This window comes from Bombina bombina, chromosome 6 (genome assembly GCF_027579735.1).
Source record: "Bombina bombina isolate aBomBom1 chromosome 6, aBomBom1.pri, whole genome shotgun sequence".
NCBI lineage: Eukaryota > Metazoa > Chordata > Amphibia > Anura > Bombinatoridae > Bombina > Bombina bombina.
In genome coordinates, this window is record NC_069504.1 from 56,818,896 (window position 1) to 56,833,125 (window position 14,230).

The window sequence follows — 14,230 nt, forward strand, 5'->3', positions numbered from 1 at the left end:
TTGCTGGGAATCCTTAATATCTTATATCCTCAGTTCCAAAAAACATAATCTTTCTTTCGCATTTTTAATATAATTTGTAATGAATTCCTTATTGCAATTTATCTATCTTGGTAGAAAACATATCTGAATGATATTTTACAGCAATACTTAACCCTTTGAGTGCTAATAAAGGCTGTGAGCCGTCACAGAGTTTCCCACTCTGGTGCTAATGACGGTTCAGAGCCGTCACTAGCACTCTCGCACCTTGAGGGAGATCTGGGGGCTCCCACCTGCTCCTACCCCGGCGATCATGCTTGTAGAGTGACAGGCATCGCCAGGGCATAACGTTTTTCGCGGTGACATCATGCACAATGATGTGATGACGTCACCACGCAACTTTATTAACAATTTGTTAATACAAAGTATAGGAAAGGGGGAATGCTGCTTAGAAGCCCATATCTCAGGCAGCTACAGACCCCCAAGACCCACCATTGGAAAGGTAATCACCTCACCTTTCCAATAGTGTAAGTCTTGGGGATCTGGAAAAAATAAAAAAAAGTTTAAAACTTTTTTTTTTCCACAAAATAAAAAAATTAATTAATCAGCTTAGCACCCGGGTGGGAAAGTGCTTAGCACTCAAAGGGTTAAAGGGACATTGAAACATTTGAGATGGTAATATAAAATGATAAATCGTATAAATAAAAAATATACTTTCATTATTTATTTTGTCCCTTTTTCCTGGAATTCCATTCTGAATTTGTGAGCATTTCAGTTGAATTTATTAATGAAACTGAAGAACACTTGTATTCCCCACAGCCATTGGCTGCACACTCTAGTGACCTATTTATAACTGTCCCTAATTGGCCACAGCAGAGAAGGTAACCTAAGTTACAACATGGCAGCTTGTTTTATAGACTCTAAAATTTTACTTATTTTGTCAATATTTAAACAGCTAATGAAACTTTAAAAAATACTTCTATATGTTATTCTCAGACTGATCTTTTCTTTGAATGCATCATTCTATCTAGCATTTATTTAGTGTTTAATGCCCCTTTAATTTTGGTATAAAGCCATTTACATTATACAATAGGACATGTGACCTTTTCTAATTGTTCTTTATTATTCCTTTTCTCTTGAGTTCTATTTCTAACAGCCATAGCTGGAGACGTGAATAGACCAAATTAAATGTGAACATATTTAAAAATGTATATATATTATATTGATGCATTCCATTTAATACTGTAATAATGTTATAATTATATTATCAAGTTACAAAATAAATCTTTATATATAGCGTGACATGATAAACATAATCTATAACATATACAATTTCCTTTCCCTTCTTAACCCCACTGCCCCTCACTTAAAGGGACACTGAACCCAAATGTTTTTCTTTCATGATTCAGATAGAGCTTGCAATTTTAAGCAACTTTCTAATTTACTCCTATTATCAATTTTTCTTCGTTCTCTTGCTATCTTTATTTGAAAAAGAAGGCATCTAAGCTAAGGAGCCAGCACATTTTTGGTTCAGCACCATGGAGAGCACTTGTTTATTGGTGCTGTCCAATCAGCAAGGACAACCCAGTTTGTTCACCAAAAATGGGCTGGCATCTAAACTTACATTCTTGCTTTTCAAATAAACATAACAAGAGAATGTAGAAAATTTGATAATAGGAGTAAATTAGAAAGTTGCTTAAAATTGCATGCTCTATCTGAATCACAAAAGAAAAAATTTGGGTTCAGTGTCCCTTTAAGTCAGGTCTAATCTTTGACTAACCCAATTTTACGATAAACTTATACTCTGAAATACTCTACCACTTAACTTATAGATATGTTAAAGGAATCATGTATAATAATTCTCAGAATTTCAATAGAGAGTTCAATTAGTGTCAAAATGTTATTACGTCCTAATCTATATGGCCCACATGAACTAGCAGTCTCCTGTTGTGAAAAGCAAATACAAAAGCATGTGATTAAGAGGCATGTCAATAGAGCCTTTGAAACAGGCAGAAATTTAGAGGTTTAAATGTTATAAAGTATATTAATCTAGCAATGCTGGTTGTGCAAAGTAGACGCTGGACTGCCTGCTGGTAATTTGCCCCGGACACCTTTCAGGGTTGAGTGCAGTTCTCTGGGCCTTCCTCTGCCCTGAAAGATGCTGGCTTTTTACCCTGCTCCATTGTTTGTCTCAGTACAGCTTAGCTATCAGACTCCGTATACCAGAAGCCTCCCCAAAAATCTCAAGACGTTTATTGTCCCTTTTAAAGCGTCTAGACAGTGAGGTGCCCTATCTTTCCATCCGTCTGGAGGAGGGGCTGATCTCATAGGAGAATTCGCTTCCACTGTGAGTGAAAAAAGTGATTTTAGTAATCTGTTGTTTAACCAATTTAAGAGGAAATGTTCTAATATTTATTTTTCTTCTTTGTAGGTAAAACCTTTTTTTGTTTTGTTAAAGCCTTAAGTTCCAGTCTGTGTACTATATAGGCTAGTTTATTGAATAAAAACATTGTAAATGCATTAGAAACCTGTACTATGTCCAAACAAACATCTGAAATGTGCAGCATTAGATGGTCTGTTGTCCTTTGTATATGTAATTCACCCCTATCCACCATCCGTCCAAAATAAATTCTCACATCACAGGGTGACACAGCACAATATTTCACATGTTTAGTGTGACTCTGGCCTATGTATAAATTAGATGAACACCATTTCACTTTCTTAGTAGTATAAGTTATTTCCAAGATTAAGCCATGAAAGGGACATAAAACTCCAATAAGAAAATGTTCCAATTCATTAGAGGATTTTCTTAATCCACTATTGCCTGTCTAAAGCTGTTTAACCCCCACAAAGAGGCTAAACATACAGTTAAAGGACAATTACTGTAAAATTGTGACACATGCATATTAAAAGGACAATAAAATAACATTTACTTGAAATTTTAATGAGCAGTAGATTGTGTTAACGGACTTATTTCTACATTTTGTTTGGTTTCCCTATCTCCTGTATCATGTGGCAGTCAGCAGCCAATCACAGACCTGTTTATATACTGCAAACTCCTGCACATGCCCAGTAGGAACCAGTTCCTCAGAAAGTTTGCTCTTAAAAAGACTGCAAGTAAATTTAGATATTTTTTTTTTAAATGTTAATGCTCTATTTAATCATAACATTTTAAGTTTGACTTTCATATTCCTTTAATGTCAGCACCTGATTGTCTATGCACTGCTAGTCCTGAGCTACAAACAGCACATACATACATATGCCATTCCTGATTGGCTTTGTGGAAATGTTTAGATCCAGATCATAGTGCATTGTCATTCTAGATTGCACTTTGTATCTGTTTCTCCTTGTTTGCTAATATTAAACACATAGTTATATGCAAGCAATACTGCAATAAGAAAATGCACCTTTATGTCTATTTAAAGAAGTCGGTAGGTAAATATAGCCTAGGGCCAGTGACCCATGTATAAAGGTCTCCCCAATCTTTGAGCATTATGTTTGTGTGCTACAGCCTGTCTTACCTTTATCATGCGTTTCTTTCAGGCAGTCTTCAAGGTCAATCCGCCGTAAATGTTGCCATTTTATGTAGGACTAATTCAGGTGTCTTTGATGAGGCTGTCCGAGTTACTGAGGGGGAAAATCCATCAAGAATCCACATCATTGGGGTATGTGGAGATACATAATGTAAAATGCAGGGCGCTAAATATTGTCTGCATGTTGTTGTGTTATGTGCTCTCCTTCTTCTGCACGTTGTTCTGATCTTGCTCAGGGTTAGAGATCTCCTATGATGCGCTACTGTTACTAGGCCCGTCACAAAAGTTCTGTTAACAAGCTGGCAGCAGAGCTTGACAATTCCAGGAGTCATGATACCAGGGCTTTTTTTTAGCATTATCATTGTACGTGTATTTGCATACAGTGACATTTGCTTGGCTCCTAGAAAATATTACAAAGGGTCCTTCTGTTTTCTGTCTAATTCTAAGATAAACATAAATTTGTCAAGCTCTTGTTTATGGAGAAATGTTTAGGAGCTACTAGTAAAATCAAATGACTCTAAAACAAAATAGGTGAAGATAGTAAAGATATATACTTTATTCGGTCTACAGCAATGCAGAATGTGGTATTTTTACAGGTAATATTAATAACTATGACTGTTTAGAACAACATGTAATTTCACTATTATTTTTCTTTTTTAGGGACCAGATAACTTTGGATTGAATAAAATTCTCTCAATTTGGGTTCTCCTTCAGCCAGAAGCAGAAAGATCAAAACGTAAGGTTCTTGTATGTGAGTCGAAATCCTTGGAATGAATATTTGCAGTTTCCAAAGATCTTTGTATTGATGATAATCCTGTCAAGTGTGGGAAGGTTAAATTTCATTAATTGTAAATTGTATTCATTGTAATTATTATTGACCTTAAAATAACAAAATTCCTCTTGTGCTTTTTTGATATTTGTTTCATCATTTGGTGGGTATATTGCCTTATGCCCCCTTCGAGTAGGAAGGAACTCCCAGAAGTCTTTATGGTGCCGACACACGTTTATATAAACATCTCTATCAACTTTACTGTTTCTGCCTATTTGGAGTAAGGCGATAGGGGTTCTAGCCTGAATTATCCCATTATCTTCTCTTACCATAGTAGCACTCACTAATGAAAGGCTAACCTTAAGTAGCATATGGACAGAAAATGCAAGGTCTCCTACTGCTAAAGAGTGTCTTCTTATTTTGTTTATTCGGTTTTACAAACTGGATAAAAGCGATACCTATCCTGGAAATGTTTATTACCTACATCCATATATTTTATGTTCTCATTTAACCAGTTGAATTCAGTAAATTACCCATTGAGATGGTACCTTCTTATAAGGCGTTATGGGTGGGGGGATTCTTGTTTAGAAAGGCAAAATTTGGGTAATTTTTTGTGCTGCTTTTACACCATCAGAAGGAAGTTTTTTTTTTGCATATGTAAGCATCCAAGTCCACCTTCCAGTTAATTTTCTTCCTCTTCTGATATAGTTACCATCAAGAAGTATAAGGGTTATGCATCCATATGTCATACAGATTAAATTAAAGGGTTGCTTTTTGCTCTTATTACCTTACGGAAGAAGTGTAATAAAGTAAATCGATTAATGTAAAAGAGATGGTGAAGATACGTTTGAGGAATCCTCCAACTTGGTCAAAGATTGTATTTCTTAACCACCCTCTTTATCTGTAGTCAAACATACTAATATTCCTGAGAGGAAAGGCTCCTCCCTCAAAGATAGAGCACTCAAGGGAGGCTGCCAAAACAAGTTCTCGCTTACAATAGGATTCTGAAAATTGGTGCTGTTTTTCATAGAACTGGGACCCCAGTTGTCTTAATCCTCTATAAATTAAATCCAGCAACATGATTTTGGTTGCTTGTATCAAGGAGTAACTTATAGCTGTTGTCAAATGAAGGACATTTTGTCATATCTTCACCTTGGCATAGACCTAGTGCTATATCTGCCATTTTACATACCAGGTCTACAGAACTGGGAAGCAGACTTACAGCTAGATTTGGAGTTTGGCGGTAGATGGGTTGTTAACGCTACGCAGGCTTTTTTCTGGCCGCACCATAAAAATAACTCTGGTATCGAGAGTCCAAAAAAATGCTGCGTTAGGCTCCAAAAAAGGAGCGTAGAGCATTTTTACCGCAAATGCAACTCTCGATACCAGAGTTGCTTACGGACGCGGCCAGCCTCAAAAACGTGCTCGTGCACGATTCCCCCATAGGAAACAATGGGGCTGTTTGAGCTGAAAAAAAACCTAACACCTGCAAAAAAGCCGCGTTCAGCTCCTAACGCAGCCCCATTGTTTCCTATGGGGAAACACTTCCTACGTCTGCACCTAACACTCTAACATGTACCCCGAGTCTAAACACCCCTAACCTTACACTTATTAACCCCTAATCTGCCACCCCCGCTATCGCTGACCCCTGCATTATATTATTAACCCCTAATCTTCCGCTCCGTAAACCGCCGCAACTTACATTATCCCTATGTACCCCTAATCTGCTGCCCCTAACACCGCCGACCCCTATATTATATTTATTAACCCCTAATCTGCCCCCCTCAACGTCGCCTCCACCTGCCTACACTTATTAACCCCTAATCTGCCGAGCGGACCGCACCGCTACTATAATAAATGTATTAACCCCTAATCCGCATCACTAACCCTATCATAAATAGTATTAACCCCTAATCTGCCCTCCCTAACATCGCCGACACCTAACTTCAATTATTAACCCCTAATCTGACGACCGGAGCTCACCGCTACTATAATAAATGGATTAACCCCTAAAGCTAAGTCTAACCCTAACACTAACACCCCCCTAACTTAAATATAATTTACATCTAACGAAATTAATTAACTCTTATTAAATAAATTATTCCTATTTAAAGCTAAATACTTACCTGTAAAATACATCCTAATATAGCTACAATATAAATTGTAATTACATTGTAGCTATTTTAGGATTAATATTTATTTTACAGACAACTTTGTAATTATTTTAACCAGGTACAATAGCTATTAAATAGTTAAGAACTATTTAATAGTTACCTAGTTAAAATAATAACAAAATTACCTGTAAAATAAATCCTAACCTAAGTTATAATTAAACCTAACACTACCCTATCAATAAATTAATTAAATAAAATACCTACAATTACCTACAATAAAACCTAACACTACACTATCAATAAATAAATTAAATAAAATTCCTGCAAATAACTACAATGAAATAAACTAACTAAAGTACAAAAAATAAAAAAGAACTAAGTTACAAAAAATAAAAAAATATTTACAAACATCAGAAAAATATTACAACAATTTTAAACTAATTACACCTACTCTAAGCCCCCTAATAAAATAACAAAGACCCCCAAAATAAAAAAATGCCCTACCCTATTCTAAATTAATAGAGTTAAAAGCTCTTTTACCTTACCAGCCCTGAACAGGGCCCTTTGCGGGGCATGCCCCAAGAAAATCAGCTCATTTGCCTGTAAAAAAAAACATACAATACACCCCCCCAACATTACAACCCACCACCCACATACCCCTAATCTAACCCAAACCCCCCTTAAATAAACCTAACACTAAGCCCCTGAAGATCTTCCTACCTTGTCTTCACCTCAACAGGTATCACCGATCCGTCCTGGCATTCGGTGCTGAAGAGGTCCAGAAGAGGCTCCAAAGTCTTCCTCCTATCCGGCAAGAAGAGGACATCCGGACCGGCAAACATCTTCATCCAAGCGGCATCTTCGATCTTCTTCCATCCAGTGCGGAGCGGGTCCATGTTGAAGCAGCCGACGCGGATCCATCCTCTTCTTCCGGCGTCTCCTGACGAATGACGGTTCCTTTAAGGGACGTCATCCAAGATGGCGTGCCTCGAATTCCGATTGGCTGATAGGATTCTATCAGCCAATCGGAATTAAGGTAGGAATATTCTGATTGGCTGATGGAATCAGCCAATCAGAATAAAGTTCAATCCGATTGGCTGATCCAATCAGCCAATCATATTGAGCTCGCATTCTATTGGCTGTTCCGATCAGCCAATAGAATGCAAGCTCAATCTGATTGGCTGATTGGATCAGCCAATCGGATTGAACTTGATTCTGATTGGCTGATTCCATCAGCCAATCAGAATATTCCTACCTTAATTCCGATTGGCTGATAGAATCCTATCAGCCAATCGGAATTCGAGGGACGCCATCTTGGATGACGTCCCTTAAAGGAACCGTCATTGGTCGGGAGACGCCGGAAGAAGAGGATGGATCCGCGTCGGCTGCTTCAACATGGACCCGCTCCGCACCGGATGGAAGAAGATCGAAGATGCCGCTTGGATGAAGATGTTTGCCGGTCCGGATGTCCTCTTCTTGCCGGATAGGAGGAAGACTTTGGAGCCTCTTCTGGACCTTTTCAGTACCGGATGCCAGGACGGATCGGTGATACCTGTTGAGGTGAAGACAAGGTAGGAAGATCTTCAGGGGCTTAGTGTTAGGTTTATTTAAGGGTAGTTTGGGTTAGATTAGGGGTATGTGGGTGGTGGGTTGTAATGTTGGGGGGGGGTATTGTATGTTTTTTTTTACAGGCAAAAGAGCTGATTTTCTTGGGGCATGCCCCGCAAAGGGCCCTGTTCAGGGCTGGTAAGGTAAAAGAGCTTTTAACTCTATTAATTTAGAATAGGGTAGGGCATTTTTTTATTTTGGGGGTCTTTGTTATTTTATTAGGGGGCTTAGAGTAGGTGTAATTAGTTTAAAATTGTTGTAATATTTTTCTGATGTTTGTAAATATTTTTTTATTTTTGTAACTTAGTTCTTTTTTATTTTTTGTACTTTAGTTAGTTTATTTCATTGTAGTTATTTGTAGGAATTGTATTTAATTTATTTATTGATAGTGTAGTGTTAGGTTTTATTGTAGGTAATTGTAGGTATTTTATTTAATTAATTTATTGATAGGGTAGTGTTAGGTTTAATTATAACTTAGGTTAGGATTTATTTTACAGGTAATTTTGTTATTATTTTAACTAGGTAACTATTAAATAGTTCTTAACTATTTAATAGCTATTGTACCTGGTTAAAATAATTACAAAGTTGCCTGTAAAATAAATATTAATCCTAAAATAGCTACAATGTAATTATAATTTATATTGTAGCTATATTAGGATGTATTTTACAGGTAAGTATTTAGCTTTAAATAGGAATAATTTATTTAATAAGAGTTAATTAATTTCGTTAGATGTAAATTATATTTAAGTTAGGGGGGTGTTAGTGTTAGGGTTAGACTTAGCTTTAGGGGTTAATCCATTTATTATAGTAGCGGTGAGCTCCGGTCGTCAGATTAGGGGTTAATAATTGAAGTTAGGTGTCGGCGATGTTAGGGAGGGCAGATTAGGGGTTAATACTATTTATGATAGGGTTAGTGAGGCGGATTAGGGGTTAATAACTTTATTATAGTAGCGCTCAGGTCCGCTCGGCAGATTAGGGGTTAATAAGTGTAGGCAGGTGTCGGCGACGTTGAGGGGGGCAGATTAGGGGTTAATAAATATAATATAGGGGTCGGCGGTGTTAGGGGCAGCAGATTAGGGGTACATAAGGATAACGTAGGTGGCGGCGCTTTGCGGTCGGCAGATTAGGGGTTAATTATTGTAAGTAGCTGGCGGCGACGTTGTGGGGGGCAGGTTAGGGGTTAATAAATATAATACAGGGGTCGGCGGGGTTAGGGGCAGCAGATTAGGGGTACATAAGTATAACGTAGGTGGCGGTCGGCAGATTAGGGGTTAAAAAAATTTAATCGAGTTGCGGCGATGTGGGGGGACCTCAGTTTAGGGGTACATAGGTAGTTTATGGGTGTTAGTGTACTTTAGGGTACAGTAGTTAAGAGCTTTATGAACCGGCGTTAGCCCATAAAGCTCTTAACTCCTGACTTTTTTTCTGCGGCTGGAGTTTTGTCGTTAGAGCTCTAACGCTCACTTCAGAAACGACTCTAAATACCGGCGTTAGGAAGATCCCATTGAAAAGATAGGATACGCAATTGACGTAAGGGGATCTGCGGTATGGAAAAGTCGCGGCTGAAAAGTGAGCGTTAGACCCTATTTTGAGTGACTCCAAATACCGGCGGTAGCCTAAAACCAGCGTTAGGAGCCTCTAATGCTGGTTTTCACAGCTACCGCCAAACTCTAAATCTAGGCCTTAGTTAGTTGCCAGAATATTGCAAATGGATTTTTCACACTGATTTTTGTTTTTCTATAAAAATCTGTTGCGGCATAGAGTTTCTATAGTAAACTTCCATTATCAAATTGTGCACAGTCTTTCTTATGCTCACTCTTTTTAAGGCACTAGCTTCTACTAATCATGTGCAAGAATTCATAGTATATATGTTATGAGTTTGACTATCATATGGTACAAGGAACAGGGAAATGAAAGGAAACTTTGAAGTGTGCCAGGAAAAAAAAAAACCTGTTCATTTGCAATTTGTAGTGTTATTGTATTGTCTTTTTATTATGCAATGCTACTGTAGATAATGGTTCTTTAAACACTGTAAAAAATATTGCACGCTTTTGGAGTGGGCTTTCTCAAAATTTTTACACCAAACCTTAATAGTCAAAACATGGTAGCTACCTAATTCAGCATCAAAGCATCAATGAATCTTTTGAATGCATTTTTTTAAACAATAATATAAATTCATGATGATTTATTAAATTCATTTCATATTGTATTGTTATTTTATCATTAATATGTTTGTGTGATCTGAGCTATGTTTTGAATAATATATTTTAAAAAAAAATGTTTAACGTGAACTGAACATAAATTGTAAAACATCTTATGAAAATCTGCTTGAAAATGTTCTTAGAATACAAGGGATAAATTGTGCCATGCAAGTTATAGGTGCGTTATTGCACCATAAATATGCTTGTAAACCTTGTGATAAATGGATTCACATGGTGTTTTCATATGGATTGAAATGAGTTTGAATTTGAAAACTCCACAAAAAAAGCTGTGTGATGCATCTTGTATGGCAATGATGTGGGGGTCATAGTTTGTAATAAACTGCTACGATGAAAGGAGGATGGCAAAAAATTAGACCCCAGGAAACTGAAGCAAACTTTTTGAAGTTTCTCAGAAATAAAAATCTACTTATAACCTCCTGGAATTTAGAGTACATTGAAATGTATTTGTGGATCATGCAAATCTACTGTACTTAAAGTGATAATAAATTCTAGCATTTCAAAAATGCTAGGATTTACCATTGCTATAAACAAAGGTGACCATTTATCAGTTTAAAAAAAACCTTATAAATAGGCAGCTTGTTTCACCGCAGCTTCAGCGCTAACCTTATAGTGCCTCCGGCTGCCCACGGCACAGCTCAGGTTTTTTTTTTTTTGTAAACCTCACTGAAAAACTGAGCTTTGCCATAAGCACTTAGGTTAGTGCTGAAGCCGTGGTGAAATAAATGTACCTATTCATCAGGGTGTTTGTTTTTTTTTAAATGATAAAGGTCAGCTTTATTTTTAGTAATGGTAAATCCTCACCTTTTTTAAAACGCTAGAATTTACCATCACTTTAATGGTCCTTTCAGGTTTTTTTTACACCTCTGTAGAGAGAATAGATCTTTTATGTTTGTTTATTTCTTTCCCTTAGGTGGTCTATACGTAACGGATAATTCCATAGCCATGTGGCAGAAACAAGGAGGATACGCTGCTTTGAAAAAATATGCCGTCAGCGCTGAAGAGAAGGAGCTTGAAGCTAAAATTGCTGTGGTTGAAAAGTACAAAAACCAAATTCCTGATCTGGTGACAAGGATACAGAACTGCCATACAGCAGATCAGACATCTGCAGGTAACTGATGTATACCGGTCTGTAGTGTAGTATTAGCAGACGGGTTATAGGCAGGGTTAGTCAGGTAGAATCCTAATTACGTTTGTGGCAGTGAAAAAGATTAGCTGTAATATATTAATTTGGAGATAGCTATATATAAGTCAAGATTAAACTTTTATGATTCAGATAAAATATGTAATTTTAAATAACTTTCCAGTTTTCTTCTATTCTTAAAATTGCTTCATTCTTTTGTTGAAGTATAGTTACCTAGGTATGCTCAGAATCGTGCATGTGTCTATGTGGCAGTAGTGTTTGCAACAATGTTATATACATTGTTGAAAATACTGTTGCCGAGGAGGCCGAAACGATCGTCTGGGGTTGTCCTGTTCCTTGTTCAGAGGAGAATTGCCTTGTATTTCGGGGCTGGACTGACCTTACTTGGTGGGATCAGACTAATATACTTCAGGAAGTTTTCCTTTGTGAAAAGCACACTGGTCTAAAAGAGGCTGCTCCTGGGTGGTAAATCACCATAGAACTAGCTGATGAGCTGTTGTTCATTCCTGGTTGAGCTCTTCTCTCTTTGTATGCAAATTATTATGACCCTGGGGAAGTCTCACTATGGGTGATGGGGGAAACCAGACGTGGACTCCTTGCCCAGTGTGCTTAGAGGAATGTGGCTGCACCTCACTGACGAGGCTCATAGGAGGCTGAAACGATCGTCTGGGCTTGTCATGTTCCTTGTTCAGAGAAGAATTGCCTTGTATTTCGGGGCTGGACTGACCTTATTGGCGGGATCAGACTGATGGGCTTCAGGAAAAAAGCACACAGGTCTAAAAGAGGCTGCTTCCGGGTGGTAAATCACCATAGTAGTAAGAAGTGAATACAGCGCCAACAAGAGGCCAAGGGATAAATATACTCACAGAGAGATAAAAGAAGATTATTTAATGAACCATGTTAAAAAGCATCAGTAATAAAAGACTATATATAAAAAATGTAAAAAGCACATATAAATAAAATTACAAATACAGGAATATCTTACAGAAGCGGCTCAAAGGGCCAAAGCTGATAATTACAATAAAAACAGAGGTAATAACAGGTGATCAGTGTGAGTGGTACACCAGAATAAGAGTGTATACTGATAAAACAGAATTAGCCTAAGTACAACTGTAGCAAGTGCATCAAGCAATAGTGTTCAAAATTAGTGTTACAAAAATAGTGTTCCAAAAAATAGAAAAATGCACTGCAGTGCAAAAAAGGGGGTAGCAAAATAATTGTATAGATACAATCAAATAGTGAGTGAGTGCAAATGGATATAAAAATGCTAGCTACTTAATCCAGTGAGGTTAAGATATAATTGAATAAAATACACAATATGCAATAACATAAAAAATAAAAAATAATAAAATATAAAATATAATCCAAAAAAGTGTTCAAAAAGTTGATCAACAAATGTTAGTGAAGAACAAAAATAAGTCAATCAAAACTAAAAAATGGAAAAAATGGGTGATGAAAAGCAAGGTGAAAGTGAGGAAATTGATTCCTTCCAATGTTAGTTACTTTAACAGATCCAAATTCCTGAGTGTGGTTGCTGAAGTAGCTGAATGGATCCTAGCACCTGTCAGCTGCTCCTATGGTATCCTAAAAAGTGTCCCTGTAAAAAAAAGAAATTCACAACATAGTGTATCCAATATGAGAATGAAGTAAAGATTAAAGTAATGCTTACCAATATGTCAACGCGTTTCTGCCCTCAAAAAAGGGCCTTTCTCAAGACTAGCGTCCTAGTCTTGAGAAAGGCCCTTTTTTGAGGGCAGAAACGCGTTGACATATTGGTAAGCATTACTTTAATCTTTACTTCATTCTCATATTGGATACACTATGTTGTGAATTTCTTTTTTTTACAGGGACACTTTTTAGGATACCATAGGAGCAGCTGACAGGTGCTAGGATCCATTCAGCTACTTCAGCAACCACACTCAGGAATTTGGATCTGTTAAAGTAACTAACATTGGAAGGAATCAATTTCCTCACTTTCACCTTGCTTTTCATCACCCATTTTTTCCATTTTTTAGTTTTGATTGACTTATTTTTGTTCTTCACTAACATTTGTTGATCAACTTTTTGAACACTTTTTTGGATTATATTTTATATTTTATTATTTTTTATTTTTTATGTTATTGCATATTGTGTATTTTATTCAATTATATCTTAACCTCACTGGATTAAGTAGCTAGCATTTTTATATCCATTTGCACTCACTCACTATTTGATTGTATCTATACAATTATTTTGCTACCCCCTTTTTTGCACTGCAGTGCATTTTTCTATTTTTTGGAACACTATTTTTGTAACACTAATTTTGAACACTATTGCTTGATGCACTTGCTACAGTTGTACTTAGGCTAATTCTGTTTTATCAGTATACACTCTTATTCTGGTGTACCACTCACACTGATCACCTGTTATTACCTCTGTTTTTATTGTAATTATCAGCTTTGGCCCTTTGAGCCGCTTCTGTAAGATATTCCTGTATTTGTAATTTTATTTATATGTGCTTTTTACATTTTTTATATATAGTCTTTTATTACTGATGCTTTTTAACATGGTTCATTAAATAATCTTCTTTTATCTCTCTGTGAGTATATTTATCCCTTGGCCTCTTGTTGGCGCTGTATTCACTTCTTACTACTTGTGCATATTTTTTGGAGGTTGGTTAGGATCTCTGTTTGGATACAGCTTGGGGATTACCTTAGCGCTTGTACACACACCCTTTTTCGGTAAATCACCATAGAACTAGCTGATGAGCTGTTGTTCGTTCCTGGTAAATCGCCATAGAACTAGCTGATGAGCTGTTGTTCGTTCCTGGTAGAGCGCTTCTCTCTTCGTATGCAAATGTTATATACATTGTTGCAAATACTGTTGCC

At 36.9% G+C, this 14,230-nt stretch overlaps 1 protein-coding gene across 4 annotated transcripts in view; it reads left to right on the plus strand.

The window, feature by feature from the left end:
- Positions 1-14,230, plus strand: part of FBH1 (F-box DNA helicase 1) — a 193,164-nt gene that overhangs the window by 143,506 nt on the left and 35,428 nt on the right. For all 4 annotated transcript variants that reach the window (XM_053716416.1, XM_053716414.1, XM_053716415.1 and 1 more), the window contains 3 exons: positions 3,520-3,641; positions 4,170-4,245; positions 11,133-11,330. In XM_053716416.1, the coding sequence (XP_053572391.1) occupies positions 3,520-3,641; positions 4,170-4,245; positions 11,133-11,330 (396 nt within the window). The remainder of the gene's footprint in view (positions 1-3,519; positions 3,642-4,169; positions 4,246-11,132; positions 11,331-14,230) is intronic.